General features: G+C 33.4%; 1 protein-coding gene across 3 annotated transcripts; it reads right to left on the reverse strand.

Moving 5' to 3' along the window:
• Positions 1–2,750: 2,750 nt before the first annotated feature.
• Positions 2,751–14,797, reverse strand: LOC110930268 (phospholipase D zeta 1). Of its 3 annotated transcripts, none has more exons than XM_022173552.2 (20): positions 14,376–14,797; positions 13,190–13,291; positions 12,996–13,111; positions 12,762–12,919; positions 11,718–11,888; positions 11,411–11,584; positions 11,074–11,316; positions 10,847–10,963; positions 9,045–9,184; positions 8,792–8,941; positions 8,555–8,711; positions 7,967–8,470; positions 7,779–7,889; positions 7,127–7,273; positions 6,850–7,047; positions 6,250–6,351; positions 6,027–6,158; positions 5,885–5,950; positions 5,691–5,752; positions 2,751–3,410 (listed from the first exon to the last, which is right to left on the reverse strand). In XM_022173552.2, exons 4-20 carry the CDS (start codon positions 12,873–12,875, stop codon positions 3,161–3,163), a joined length of 2,838 nt encoding a protein of 945 aa, XP_022029244.1. In that variant the 5' UTR covers positions 12,876–12,919; positions 12,996–13,111; positions 13,190–13,291; positions 14,376–14,797; the 3' UTR covers positions 2,751–3,160. The 3 variants fall into 3 exon arrangements, with proteins under 3 accessions (XP_022029244.1, XP_022029243.1, XP_022029242.1); XM_022173551.2 differs by having other exon boundaries at positions 12,762–12,903; positions 14,376–14,792; XM_022173550.2 differs by having other exon boundaries at positions 12,762–12,903; positions 12,996–13,291; positions 14,376–14,792.
• Between the last annotated feature and the right edge of the window lie 1,571 nt (positions 14,798–16,368).

Consider the following 16,368-nt stretch of genomic DNA (forward strand, 5'->3'; position numbering starts at 1 on the left):
GTTTTTCTTATCTTTTATTATTAGAATTATTAGTTGACATGTGCTCCAACACCAAAAATAGTTAAAGAGTCGCAATACGATATACGTGGTCCATTTATTCAGAACATTATAATATTAAAAGGGTTAAGTTATTCTACAAATTGATCTTAACATATAAAATATCTTTAGCGCAAGAAGTGAAGGAAAGATTTTTTTTTTTTTTTTTGAAATTATTTCCCTACTTATTAAGAATGTATTTTAGTCTCAGCAAAAAATTTTGATTTTACACTAGTTGTAGAGTAATTATAATTACTAAAATCATGAATTTTATCTTATTTTATTATTATTTCTTTTACATTTTGCAATTAAATGACATTCTTAAGGGTGTTTTATATGTTAAGAATCATTTATGTTTTCTTTATACAATATTAATATGAATGGACAATGAGAAATTAAACATAAACTTCACATGCAAATTCCAGATTAATATAACAAAAATTCATGGTATGTCAACTCTTGACTTTTTTAAATGTATTTGACAATAAATCCGAACCTTTTTTTCTCCACTCGTTAAAATTCGTTTATAGATTACAAAGAGGCGAAAGAGAATATTAGTTGCCAATTTAATGGTTTGAGTTGAAGCAATATAATTTATTGTGTTTAGAGTATATATAAACAATTATTTTTGATAATAATTTGTATACTAAAAATAGGTATATTCATACAAGAATAAGCCCCAACATACACCCAAATGATGCTTTAAAAAGATAATTCACATTTCAAATACGAATTTTTTTTTTTTTTTTTTTTTTACAAAGCAATGGCAGGTAGTCGGGCAACAAGTTGCGCCGCCACCCCTTTTGAATAGAAAAACCAATTCTACTAAATACAAAGTTTGAAACCCTTAGCGACGAAGAATTACTATTAACGACTTTTTGAACCCGATTCAAAAGTCGCACAGCGTCAGGAGCGAGACCACCAAAGGTATCAAACGCAAACGGGACAAACACATGTTGATTCTCCAAGCAGGCTTTCTCATGTTTTGCCACTTTGCTCGCCTCTGCCTTGAGCACCGCTTGCCCTACGACAAAGCCCTTGTCCTTGAGCCCGACAAGGGGGGAGACTCCAGTTAGATCTACACACGCGTGTTTCCCCCCTTCCCATCCGAACACAAGGATGTCCGCCGGGCGTAAAGTAGACCTCCCCTCTAAGGGGTCAGTCAGGAAATTTACTGGGGCCTCCTTTTTGACAGAGATTCCGGCCCGCTTAAAAACATCACATAACACGAATTAAATACCAATTAAAATAATTGTCAACCGAATTAGATCCAACACTTCTTCAATGTTGAATAAGTTAAAAAGATAATTATCAAGTGGGTGCTTATATCAGGATGGTCACATCAATGACAATATATACATATAAATATATGCAAAAGTATAATCGAACAAGCAACAACACGTTTAAATTCCTAAATAATCATGAAATGGAATAACGTAACATATTCAAACGACAAGTAATAAGACACAAAGGGCTTGTTGTTGTGCTAATAAGGGTATACGGTGTGGTGATCGGTAAAGGGTGGCAAACCCCTTTACCGATCGGTAAACACCACCGCCAACATCTTGTTTGCCGAAATGGTAAAGAAAATCGGTGAGGGAACACCGATCGGCAAGAGGGAGGAAGGAGAGAGAGGGAGGGTATTGTGGGTGGGGTCCATTCCAATCTCAACCAATCACATCTTTTTCCTTTTTTTTATTTAAAAAGTTTACCACTTCACCAAATGTCTAAACCATTGCCAACACTTTTCACCAAAGTTTAAACACTTTTCACTAATTGACGTGGCACACTCTCATTGGTTGATTTTTTAGTTTGCCACTCTCAAGTGTTTAACCACTCCTTACACCCTAAGTTTCTTTATGAAACAGTGTGTCATGTTTTAAAAGGAGGGGGTCTTGGCTAGAGACGAGGCATAAGTTTTTATATAATCATTAATTACTTGTACATCACCTAGCCGCACCTATACGAGTTCTTTTTATATCTAGTAAGAAAACTTATAACTTTTATCAAAAAAAATATTATGTTTTACTTCTATAAGGGATCGAAATAAAAAAAATCTTACGGTTTACTTCTAGGGACTGAAATTTAGTTTCAATGTGCAAAAAATTCGTGTTTTTGTTTAAAACTAATGTTTTCATACATTAAATTCACGTTTTGAAAAAAAAAAATGGTTCGGGTTAAAATATACAAATTCAGGTTTGAAAGAATGTGTTTATCATGATACCAATTCAAATATCAAAAAACGAGTTAATCATTTTATTTTTTTTAAATGTTTTGATTCAATGTTAAAGGAGGATCAGACGTGCAAATAATCATGTTTTTGTTTAAACCATTTTATTTATTTAAATGATTTGATTCAGGAAGGACGTAAACAATAAAATTAAATGTTTTGAGCACTATAGTGCATAAGTCTAAAAAGTCTAGGATAAAATCAGATTACTGGTTTAGGAAGGATTTATACAATGCATCAACTCAAATCTAGCAATTCACCTGAATGAGATTTGCTTTCGATTAATTCTTCGCCCATCTATATATGTAACCTTAAACCATTGCAAGTGTTTTAGAGAGTTGATTGCACTTGATACAAAATTCTTCAAGTAATTTAAGTTCATGAGATTCTTGTTATACAAATCCTGTTCTGGGGACAGTTCTGCCATTGCCTTCTATAGTTGCATGCTAAATTTAGCACTCATTGTTGTAACCAAATAATTAAAGAAAAATTAAAATGTCAATTTATTTTGAAATTAATGGGAAGAGAGTGTATCTATAACATATGAATGGTTCAAAGTAGACATCAAGTATTATAAGAGTTGCAACCTATGGGCATAGAGAAAACTCTCTTTCAAACTGTAACCAGAACAAAGCATCAACCCGTATCCCCAAAAGAATGGATTCTCGTCACTTGAACATTGGCTCGGACCGCCAGTCGCGAGCTTGGAAGGTGCAACTCACCATGAATAGGTGAGATATACAACAGCTATTTACAGTAAAACAAAGTCCCGATCCAATATGAATGTACATTATGTACATCTCGTTTTTGGTGACTATCCCTGATGTAAATATTTTACCCCATTGATGAATGAATGTAAGGTAATCCAGTACTGTTAAACCATATTCATCACACTCAGTGAAAAACTTGAGGTGATGCGTAATACTCGCTTTCATTGAACATTGGCCGTAAATCTTCTTTTAACATGAAATCTGTAGGGAAAGAAACCAGATGGCCTTTCACCGCTGATAATCTATCCATTGGATCGATTCCCTTCACAATTCCATCTTCATAGGACTCGAGACTCTTCGGGGCTATTCCTAGATCGATGGTAGTGTGCCCGAGTTTTGCTTTTCTCTCACTCACACATTGCCTTAACGATGCTCTGCATATTAAATTTCAAATATTATGTGTTATAAATCCAACACCACATAGAGGTGGCAAACTTCGGTTCAAGTATCATGTCAAAATGGGGATAATTTTACGCAGAAGGATTGAGCTGACCATAAAGATTTTGTACAGAGCAAATAAAAAAATTTATATTCTAAATATATGTTATTTTATATTTTTCAACGAAAAATGATTAGAGGTTATATCTTTTATAGTGACTTTCGACCCGTTTCCATTGAAGTTGATTTTTTTTTATTTTACCGATTTGACCTGTTAAGAGATAAATCATAACCCTGGGCCTGTAAACGAACCGAACGTTCATGAACTGTTCGTGAACTTGTTCGGCGGGAAGTTCGTTTATTTAATAAACGAACGAACATGAACACACGATTTGTTCGTTCATTTATGTTTGTTCGTTTATGTTCGTTTCAATTTAAATACATAAGTAGTTATATTTATATGAATATTAAACATAAAAGAAACTTTCTAACTACTTATATGAATATAACTAATAATTGGGCTTTCTAGTAATAAAAATGGGTATTCCAATGGAATTTATCATAATCACTGATTTATATAAAAATTTACTTTATGTTCATCTACGTTTAGTAAATTGCGTTCACTTGTGTTCATTTATGTTTCTGACTTTCTTCAATTATATTCATTTTTGTTGTTCATTGTTTGTTAAATTATGTTCGTGAATTGTTCTTTTAGGTTTTAAACGAACAAACATAAACAAACACAAACATGCCCATTATTATTATATATATAAAAGAACTTATTAGCTACACTGCATTGTCTAACATGACCAAATTACCCATTGTTGTATAAAATGACCAAATTACCCATTTGTCCAAATTACTTATTGCAACTCTGTCATCAACTAAAACATGAACAATTCTTGGTTATGAATGGTACACGTGTTTTATTAATTTGCAAAGGGTGAGGAGAAGTTTTTACTTGGGTTAAATTTGCAGTCTCTTAGTAATATAATGATATAGTAATGTCCATATTAATAAACAATGTACACCCTTAGTTCATTTCATTTGATTTTTCTCGAATAACTTGCAGTTGTGTTGAATAATTTTGTTGGCGTTGCAGTAAAATTTAGGTAAAATTGAGTTATGGAGCGTCGATACAGTACCGTACCATGGTGAAACGAACCAATGTCTTCCGAACAGCATCGATATTGGTTTCGATAATACCGGTATCTTTATTTCGAATATGGTACCAGTATCCATTTTTATGGCGCCGATATCTTCTTGGAAATATCCTCTGTTGTTAAAAGCGATCGCCTGGTCCGCCTAGGCGACCTGGGCGACCAAACTGCGCTTTTGTCTCCTAGATAAAAAAGCAACGTTTTTTTTTTGAAAAAAAAAAAACTATCTTTTAAAAACAAGATTATATTTACAGCTAATTTAAAATCTTTTAGAATCATATCTCAGCAATTCTGTATATATTTTTAAAAGATATTTTGAATTTCAAAAGGTTAGGAGATATATCATCTTTATATTCAATATTCATTTATGTTCTCTTATATAACAACTAAGACGTATCCACAGCATTCAGTTCTGCTTTTTTTTTTGCCGGCAAAAACTACTACAGGTATGTGTATCGATTCTGTTAAAGTATTTTTGCCGGTAATTGCTGTGGATGACGACTCCGATGATTTTTAAAGTTGAAGAACATTTGGTTTTGAATTTTATTTACTTTTTGAAGTCTGAACCTTATTGTTTTCAAGTCTTTAACAGTTTTGGTTTTGGGATATTTTGCTGATTCATAATTATGTTGGTTTTATTTTTAAGGTTTATGATATTTGAAAACTTTTGGAATTTGAGGATTTGGCTTTTTTCGGTTCATAACTTTGCTTTTTAATGTTTTTATTTGATTGCGCTTTTTTTTCTCAGGCCCTCGCTTTTTTTGCGCTTCTCGCCTAGGCGACAGGTGAGCCCTATGCGCCTAGAGTGCGCCTAGCGCATTTGATAACTATGGAAATATCATGATTTTATTTTACAGGTTTTTCCTTTTGGTATACTGAGTGTCAGTATCATACCCGTACCGTTACGAACCAAATCTAATCGATACGGACTGAATGCCCGCTGTGAAGCGCGGAGACATCTCACTGTTTTCTTAAGAAACGAACATGAACAAAAAAATGTGTTCGATTATATGTTCGTGTTCGGTTAAAGTTAAATGAACGAACACGAACATGCCTATGTTCGTGTTCGTCCGGCTCATTTACAGGCCATAACCCCAAAATGGATTGGAAAATTACCTGGAATGTATAAGATCATTAGGAATGCAAGAGAAGACATCTTGGTAGATCATGGTATTCGTCTGTCAATAACACATTGGACGCATGATGATTAAAGACCAACATTGTTACTTTATCCTCAATTCTTATTCAAATTTGCATTGAACAAATCTGCGAAGTATAATACACAGTGAAGACTCAAGATCCGATCTTACCCTTGCAGTCGCCATCCATATATCTTTGTAGGTGGAATCAATCACTGGGTCAGTTATTTTGTTAATCTGCGAAGTGAAAAATAAGCATATGATTTAATCCACCGTTTATTTTATTAACGTAACTGTAACAAGATAAACAAACCTCTGTACTATGAAGACCAAGGTGTTCGGACCAAAGTGAAAGGCGAAGACTTAACGCAAATTTTCCAGCTTTCCACGGATTGCCTCCCATGAAAGATTCCACTAATTCTTTATCTTCAATAAGTACTCCTATCTGGATTCACAAAATTTATATCAATTCAAACGTCATTTACAAAAAAATATTAAAATGTAAAAAAAATTGTGTGAAATTGTATATAAATTGCCTCAGAATCTCGTAATCCAAGCAAACTCCTATCATTAATATTAGCAGATCCAACCAAGACTGTGTTGTCATCAATTATCATAACCTTGCTATGCACATATACCTGCATATTAAATAAATAGAAAAAATTATAAAAATATATAACAACTTTAAAAAAAAATAGAAGTTATGATTTGAAGAGTAAGATGCCATTTTCGTCCCTGAGGTTGGGCCAGTTTTGCGACTTTCGTCCAAAGGTTTGTTTTTCCGCATTTGGATCCAAAATGTTTGAAATCTTGCCATTTTCATCCATTAACTCAGGGGTATTTCCATCCTTTTTGTTAACTTAAAGGGCATTTCGGTCTTTTTCAGGGGCATTCGGTCTTTTTACATATAATGAAAAGGACCGAATTACCCTTTAAGTTAACAAAAAAGACGGAAATACCCTTGACTTAACGGAGAAAAATGGATGGAGTTAACGAGCCGAATGAAAATGGCAAGATTCCAAACCTTTTGGTTCCAGATGCGGAAAAACAAACCTTTGGAAGAAAGTCGCAAAACCGGTTAACCGGCCAAACCTCATGGACAAAAATGGCATTTTACTCTAATTTAAAATATATACCGGGCTGGAAGCGATAAGACCGCCATCAGAAAGTCTACCATAAGCCCTAAGACCGTAGAAAGATATGTAATCATGAACTCTAGGACCTAGAAGATCAGAGAGCTTGTGTAATATAGAACCATTTCCTCTTGATATTGTTCGATACTGCCAATGCATTATGGCTCTTACAGATGCGGCCCCCACATCATCAAGGCCACCCTGTAAAATTTCAGTATGTGAAAATCTTTTCATAGCTACAATAATATGTCTTACTATAGAAAACACCGAGTCAACTCACCTGGAAGCCAGGTAAGAGTGGAATCACAATAATGACCCTAAATTGTTGTTTTTCATGATATGCCCTGATGATACGTCTGTATAAGGATTCCAACACACGGTTTCGTATTATTTCATCTCCAGCAAAACCCGAGATAAAAAATTGGTTCTGTATAGAAAAAAAAATCAAGAAAGAAATTGAGTAAAAGGCCATTTTCGTCCCTGAGGTTTGGCCAGTTTTGCGACTTTCGTCCAAAGGTTTGTTTTTCTACATCTACTCATCTAAAAGGTTTAAAATCTGGCCATTTTCATCCGGCTCGTTAACTCCATCCATTTTTCTCCGTTAGGGCAGGGGTATTTTCGTCTTTTTTGAATACTTGTACATTATGCTAAATGCTTGTACATAAAGTGAAAAGGACTGAATTGCCTTTTAAGTTAACAAAAAAGACGAAAATACCCCTGCCTTAACGTAGAAAAATGGATGGAGTTAATGAAAATGGCAATATTTTAAACTTTTTGGATCCAGATGCAGAAAAACAAACTTTTGGATGAAAATCGCAAAACTGGCCTAACCTCAGGGACGAAATGACATTTTACTCAAGAAAATTAAAATTAACTTATTTAAAAAAATTAGTAATCTTAAATATGATTGTATGAATGAAATTATGATGTACCTCAATGTAGACAAAATGTTCAGCTTTCTCAATAAGGGAACAATAAGCATTGTGAATGCTCTCTTCAACTTGACTTGTCCCAGCTGACCACTGACTGACACTCCTTACAACCTAAAACGAAAAACTCATGGGCTTAAACTAAAATCCGACCGAGACCTTGTTAACATTCATAAAGAACAAAACCTAACCTGACAACGACACGCAACACGAGGACCAACTTGTCCTGATTCATCTGCTGACACAAGTAGGCTACCTCGCTCCTGATTCTCCCACCATTCTTTATCATTAGATTTAATGCCAGTGAACAATTCTTTCTCAAGATTTAACGTGTGTCGTCCGTTCACAAAATCTCTCATTGGCATATCTGGAGCTAAAGGTTCAACTTTGGATTTCATGAAAGAAAAAGAACTCCTCGAAGGCCTACTTGGTTGACCATGAAACTCATTTGACCCGTTAATCTTTATTTGTCTATTAGAAGCATCAATCTCATCAGCTTCTTGAGGGATTAACAATGGGATGTCTTCAGAAGATACAGATGAAGAAAAATTCTCTCTGTTGATTACTTGATGAGTGTCCACAACTGTTGTATTTTCGTTCTCGTGTTCTCTATTGTTGCCCATGTAATGTGGGATCACCATGTGTTGCTGAGGCATGAGTAATGGAATACCTTGCTCGTTGAGAGCTTTGTTTCTCTGAATAAATTATAGAAATATAAGATTAAAATCTTTTTAAACTCTGGCTGTACAGCTGCCAATTTGAGAGGAAAAAGCAGAAACCTTTGCATAATTCCAACGCTGAACAAAGTGTCGAGCGACATCACGACATGGTGGGCCCCATAAGGCGCAATGGACATCGTGCCATGGCATACGAGGATATATTTTACGGTCCAGCTCGTCCTTCATTGTATCTTCCCACGAATTTGGTTCAGATTCCCTGTATTGGGATCAAAATTGAGTGATTTCCCATATCATTATTATGGCAGATATTACCACATTTATGAAACAATAAATTACCGGGGGTTATAATAGTCCTTTCCAGGCCAAAACATAGCAGGTTCATCACCCACTTTGTGCTCATTTGAGTCATAACGACCAAAGCAAAGATCAAGTCCACCAATGAAGCAAACATCATTATCAACAATGACCAATTTCTCATGGTGGGACCTATGTAGAACAAGAAAACAAAAGATAGAATACAATAGCATTGGTTATAAAGAATATAATAATCAAGAAACAAGAAATAAACAAGAGAATAGAGACTGCTTACCATAGATACACACCACTGGAGAAATGATCGGGAAAACGTAAAACTCGCACATTCTCATGGATTGCAACCAGCATTTTCTTACTATAGACGCTATTAATTTTCAGTGCAAGCGCAAGCTCTTTATACATGAGAATGTAAATCTGCAGTCAAAGATTTACCAACAAAACATGTTATGTGAGTAAATGAATTGTTTTGGATATATGTCTATATATATATGGTTGGGTTCAATGGGGAACACTAAAAAAGTGGGGAACCGGGGAACAGTGCATTGAACATGTTACATATATCATAAAAATTCAATTCAACATGTTAAAATTATTTTTTTTTTCAAAAAACTTTCGGAGCTTTTGCATAGAAATACACTAGATTATAACCCCGTGTATTACACGGGTCGCATAAATATAATTTTATATACTAAGTAATAAAAAATATATCTTAAAAAAACACGTGTATTATAAAGAGCTGAATAAATATAATGTCATTAGTTAACACATACAATTATCAAGATATGTATTTAAAAAATGAACTTTGATATTGTAATTTGTTGATGTATTTATTATTATGTTAGAAACATCTGTATTACATGGGGTCAAACCAATAAAATATTAGATGCTTATTATTTAATAAGTAGAAAAAATAAAAGAAACAGTTGAGAAAATAAATTTAAATAAATAAATAATAATAATACTAAATAAAAAATTGTAATATTAAATAACAGTTTAACTAAATTTAATAATAAAAACATATTTTTCATACTTATCCTAATTATGGTCATACAAATAAATAAAAAAAAAAACTTTACGGAAAAGAAGTAAATACAAAGAATATATATATATATTATTAATATTAATTCAACGTTGAAAAAAATCTTTATTTGTCTAAATCAGATTTAGTTAAATTATTTTTTAGTATCATTATTATTTAATAGAAGAGAGAAATTAAGAATTATGGTGAGAAACAATAAATTAACTAAATTTAATTGAATAGTAAAAATAAAAATTTATATACCTATCCTAATTATGTTCTATGAACAAATTAAAAAAAAACTTCTATCTTCTACGCAGAAGAAGTAATTACAATAAATATATATTATTATTAATATTAATTCAAAGTTGAAAACAAATCTTTATTTTTATCTAAATTGGATTTAGTTTCATTATTTTTTAATATTATTATTATTATTTAATAGAAGGGAGAAAAAAAAATTGTTTATTAGTATAGGAAGTTTTAATACATTTATATTTGTTATAGATAATTATTAATTAAATTTGAATTTAGACGTTTATCTCTAACTATATTAATTAATATTATATTATATTCTGTGTATAAAATTAATATGTAATACTATTATTAAAAGGGTAATTAAATTTGAATTTAGACGTTTATCTCTAACTATATTAATTAATATTATATTATATTTTGTGTATAAAATTAATATGTAATACTATTATTAAAAGGGAGGAGGCATCAGAGAGTGACACGTGTACAAAAAGATTTTCATTTAGTATAGGAAGATGTAGAAGCCTTCTTAATAAAAAAATGCTTAAAAACAGTTAGAAAAGGTTATAAAAAACTTTTTAAATGATTTTTTAATTGGAATAGCTTCTACACATCTTTATATGCAAAAGCTTCGAAAAAATTTTGAAAAAAGTAATTTTTAGCATTTTAAATTGATTTTTTTTATGATATATAACATGTTAAATACATTGTTCCCCATTTCCCCACTTTTTTAGTTTTCAAAACAAAATCCTCATTATCAATGTCATTCTAATTCTAACTTTAAAGAAACACGAATGACGAACCTGAACACCTTGTTTGGCTTTTGCTTCCAACAAAGCATCAAGGCGAGAGGATGCATGGGCTTGAAAAGGACGTCTTAAATACAATTCTGGACATAACCACCACCCACAAATAAATATCTGAAATTAACCATTTCCACAATCAATTCAGATCAAATAACAGTAGACAATCACAAAGAATCGACGTAAATCAAAATTAGGAGTTAGGTATGAGAAAGTGAGAAACAAACCTCAGATTTTGCGCCTTCAATTGCTAAAGCAATTGCTGCAAATGCAGCTCGACCGTCAACGAACCACTGAGCCTGACTACCATCGTCTGTGAGACCACGAGGTGGAGCAAACGAACCGAACCGGTGAGGATGGCACCAACCTTCAGGTGGCCTTAGTCCTGCATCATTAATTGCAGCAACCCAGTCCCTAACTTTTGTTTTATTTCTACTTCTTATTGTTATACTTCGGCTTCCACATGATACCTACAGTTATATCACTTCAGATAAAAGATAGTACAAAGAACAATATCTGTTGGATATCCTACTAATGTATAATAACAGTTTGTGTTACACTTGCCAGAAACGAATGGCGTAAAGGATTATGTTCGTTCGTCTCTTTAGCTAATGATACGCGACCTTCACCATTCCCATCTGAAGGAGGTAGAACGTCAAAGACAATTATGTCCAATGGCTCAGAGTCAAAAGGATCTTTTAGCAGGGCTAAGAATCCAGGTTTCAATACCGCCCATACCTGCATGCATTATGAATTATGAAAACATTATAAAGGAACATGCAGAGAATGTCACCAATAACTGATGAACTACTATATCCATACAAATCAGAAACCCATACATGTAGACAAAGAGCAAATGAGACGGTGATACCTTTTGCCAGTTGTCATTACAACAATTGAACCAAGAACAAGCAGAACATTTTCGGTCATCATCCTTGTCGGGAATTTTTGGTAAATGCTTTACTAATACATATTCTTCTTTTAGCTTGGACCCATACTCTTGACAAAAGGATAACTTAGAAGCCCCCATAAACTTGCACACCTGATTACAAGAACATCCATGTGTATCGTAAAAGGTGATGAGGCAGTACTCCACAATCAAGTAAAAAATTTACTCTCCTTGGTACTTTTAAACAGGTATAAAGACATATAATCAAGTAGTTTTAAAAGGGGTTGGTAAAAAATTATAAGAAGATACATGATGCATGCTGGATTTTTCAAGTTTCGGAAGTAGAGTTGAGCCAGGTGGCAATTTCAACCCATTTAATTATGAACCGGTTGATTCAGCACGTGTTGTATCTTTAACAAGTCAAATAAAAAAAGTAGTAACAATAACTTAAAAGTAGGGGTGCAAACAAGACGAGCTGAGCCGAGCCCAAGCTCAAGCTCGGCTCGTTGGTAGTTTCTCAAGCTCGGCTCGACTCGTTTAGGCTTGCGAGCTCGATAACTGAAGCTCGGGTTCGGGCTCATTTACTAAACAAGCTTATTTTTAGGTTCGGGCTTGGCTTGTAAACAAGTTTAAATAAGCTCGGCTCGGCTCAGCTCGGCTCGTTTACTAGACAACTTTAAATAAGGGGTGAATGTGGCTAGATAAATAAACGAGCTTTATTTTAGGCTCAAGCTTGGCTCGGGCTCGATAAGGCTCGGCTCGTTTTGAGCTTTTTCTCAAGCAGCTCGCGAGCCGCTCGGCTCGTTTGCACCCCTACAGCCCTACTTAAAAGTACATGGGTCAAGCCGCTCAAAAGTTTAACTTCGTATTTTGGACACAAATCATTTATTTAAAAAAAAAAAACTACAAATTTGTTAACAAACTTGTGTTGGATCAAGTGATCAACCCAGCCCATGCAAAATGCACATTTTTTGACCCGTTAGAAAGGCCCATTTTGTCACCTGTAACAAGTGAATAGGACTTTACCTCTCTGCAGTTCACAATGTCCAGGTTCCCAAGAAAATGATTCAAGTATTCCTGCATTGCGGTTTTGGCTCGATCCGAAATGGAATGTTGCCTTCCAAGGGCTGGGCGTATCATTGGTAGGGCTGCGCTTGATGGAACATCTCTGAACAAAAAATCACCTGTAAGAATTATGATCATTACAGCCATGAACCAATATTTACAAAAATTTTTATAAAGTTGATACTTAGTAGTCACCTGTTTCTAACACTTCCCTCCATATTTGATGTTGTTACATTGCCATCGGGTTCATCATCATCATGCACAACTGCTGGGTGGTCCCCGATTCCTAGGTTTTGAAGCCATTCTTTAACCTTCATAAAAAAGAGCCAGTCATGTAAAACAAACAAGAATATAGAAATATAACTATGCTGAAGAGAAGGTATACAAACCTGTTCCTGTTTCTCATTAATTTCTTCGATAATCGCACGTTTCTTTAATGCAAAGTGCAAATAAAATACATGTGAGGCTTTCTTCACTAACTGCCATTTGAACTGCAGTGCAAGGTACATAGAGTATATTAGTGAAAGTGAATCGGGGTATGTATCTGTAGACGGCAGACCTGTAATACAAGCGTATTTCACAGAAGCAATAAAAGAAAGAGTGAAATGGTTACATAACCAGTCCTAAATCCTAATCATACTTCGTATCATCAAATGCTTGAATTAGGATATATTCAAAGAAGCAGCATTTAGACCTCTGACCTCTCTATTAACTTACTAAGAATAAGTGCAAGAACATCAAATTGATGTTCTTGCTCATAATACTAGTAAGTTAGTAGAGATGTCTGCTTTTCTGCTCCTTCGAATATACTCTAATTCAAGCATGATTAACCAATCTTAAGTTCTTAACCAAAAAATTTAATTACAAACCTCAGACTCCTAGTTAAAGAGCTATCTCTGATGTACTTATAATAGAAGTAAGGATTTAGTGCTAATCCTTAAGGCAGTATGTTTAGGTGTAATGCAGTTTCATTCACACTATGATTGGAGAGAATCAGGAACACTGGTTTCCACAAAAGGTAACTCATTCTCAAAGGCAGAGAACATCAATGAACTAATAAAACCACTGAATTCCCGAAAAAACCTAAGAATCATGCACTCCATAAACTAAAAGTCATCAACATAAGATCAAGTCTTCTGCGATGACGTCAAGAACCGAAACACACAAATTAAGGAAACAAACAATTCTAGAATCGACATCAACATATACATACAGCTCTTTGTGAAACAGAATCATGTTTTAAAACCTTCTCATCACCCATAGTTTTGCTATTCAATTGTCCGCAACATCGGTCTCAATCTAATTTATATGTTGCACAATGACTTTGATCAACACAAAACTGATAGACTCCTTTTCATCAAAATTACTCAAACGACATCAAAATCAATACAAAAACAGCAATTAACTTAACAAAACTCATCAATTACACATATGAAATAAGTATATAACCTAGGTTTTAAAATCAATTACAAACTATCAGCAACAAATCTCGTCTCAACAACATATACGCTCGGATACTAATCAATTACAAGTTAAACTAAACCACATACACACGATTATTACCAGTTAAACTACCTGTTTGTACTGGAAATCGATAGTATAGGAAAGAAGCATGGGGCTAATATCGCCGGCATCGGGACGAGAAACTTGCACAATTGTGGCCTTCGGTAACTCATCGAAAATCCGAGTTGACTCAGGCGGATTTTGATGAAACGAGAAGAACGATGACAGTCTCGAGGGCTCAGATTGCATTTGCACGTAGTGCGATCCACTACCTCCGGCGGGAATTAACTGCTCCGATTCCATATTATTGCTTAACTCCGATCAGAGGAATATTGTTGTAGTGATCGATAGAGTTTGTGCAGATTTTTACGTGTAGCAGTTGTTGTGTAGGATCGGAAGAGAAGATGAATTTGATGAGGTTTTAATTTTGATTTTTCAGTTGCGTTGAGGAGAGAGAAGGGAGATTTGGCATGTGTTGTAAACGTGCAAACTCCAGCTTTGAAAATTTGGATTTAATGATGTATATATATTAATAAAGGAGATGATTTAGGCTATTTGTCCTTGGATGGTGAAGCCAATTTGATGATGTGGTATCCATTTGTTTAGTGAACCTTCATTTTGAGAGGGAAAATATATATTTCTTCATAAACAAATCATTAAACACAAACCTCTCAATATTTCTACGCGGGATCCAAATTTACTTTGGGTCGGATTTATGCTTTCCCAAACTAACCGACATACAATATGGATCATATATAAACTTCTCATCAATCATTTAACCCTAATCTTTCTTCTTACACTTTCTTTTAGAACGGTTTTTCTCTCATCTAAATCTATATCCGATAGACATATTTGGTGCCGAATCTGTTCATATTTCTTCGGTAAATCTTCTTGATTAATCTTAAATACTCTTTATTTATGTTATTAGATCACATATCCAGTTTTTTCCTCTTTAAAACTCAACCGGCAGTTGTTAATCGATAATTTTTTTTTGTGTTTTATGTAGATTGTTCCACAAAATCTTCAGGTATGTAATGAAACTTTGATCGTTACTTATTGTTTTATGTTTATTCTGATTTTTTTGATTTATTTTCCTTATTTTGTAACTTTTTTGTTCGTTCTTGATGCTTAGAAACCCTAAATCCCATTATCAAAATACTGAAGATGATAATCCTTAAAACTGACCAATATTTCAATAATCGAAGCTAATGTATTCTTTATATGTTTATACATATTTGCAGAAAACTCTATAGCCGGTGATCCTTTTAGATGACGAATCTTTCAACAATCGTAGGTAAATGTACTGTTTATTGTATTTTAGATCTTATGTTTCTTTTTGGGCAAAACTCTATCGGCAGATCTTACATTATAATGTTGATGATCATGCATTTTGTTAAAAATACAGATTCTTTTGATTTATTGTCTTTATATGTTTTTGCACTTTTTTCCTGTTGTAGATTATTTTTCACTATAAGAATCAAATGTTTTTTAACAGATTTAAAATTTATTTATTTCTTTATTTATATTTCATCTGTTTTTTTTTCTTTTTCCAAATATTGAATGTGTTTCTAAAAATAAATTATTTTTAAATTTTATATAACGTATACTTATTATTGTTTGTAAAATTCATTGTTTTGTTATTAATACATTGCCTTTTTTAGTTTTCAATAAATTCGTATATTAATTTCAGGTATCGACCCTTTGCACAACACTCCTTCATTTTTAAAGCTAATTGATGAAGATTTTCCGATATTTTTGGTACGTTTATTGTTATTCTAATGTTTTATAATTATATATATTATGTAAACTGATAATTTATTCGCTTTTTTAAACTCATAGGAAATACCTAATGACTTTGCATCAATGGTTTGGGGAGACCACCCACCTTACAAAGATTCAGTTAAGATTGTTCATGGTGACAATATATGGTTTGTAAGAGTAAAAAAAACTGATGTTGGCTCTGTTCTTGCTGATGGATTCACCAAATTGGTTAGGGATACTTCTGTTAGAAAAGATGACTACCTTATGTTTCAGACTTATGGACCAACCTCATTTTTTTTAATGG

Source organism: Helianthus annuus, chromosome 3 (assembly GCF_002127325.2).
Source record: "Helianthus annuus cultivar XRQ/B chromosome 3, HanXRQr2.0-SUNRISE, whole genome shotgun sequence".
Lineage (NCBI taxonomy): Eukaryota > Viridiplantae > Streptophyta > Magnoliopsida > Asterales > Asteraceae > Helianthus > Helianthus annuus.

Bases quoted from the DNA above. Each gene is read 5' to 3' on its own strand.
- LOC110930268 (XM_022173550.2), bottom strand. From the start codon at position 14,606: ATGGAATCGGAGCAGTTAATTCCCGCCGGAGGTAGTGGATCGCACTAC. The intron at 11,585-11,717 runs GTATCACCGTCT...TAATGCATGCAG, and splicing joins GTAATGACAACTGGCAAAAG to GTATGGGCGGTATTGAAACC. The intron at 9,185-10,846 runs GTTCGTCATTCG...CTTTGACTGCAG, and splicing joins AAGCCAAACAAGGTGTTCAG to ATTTACATTCTCATGTATAA.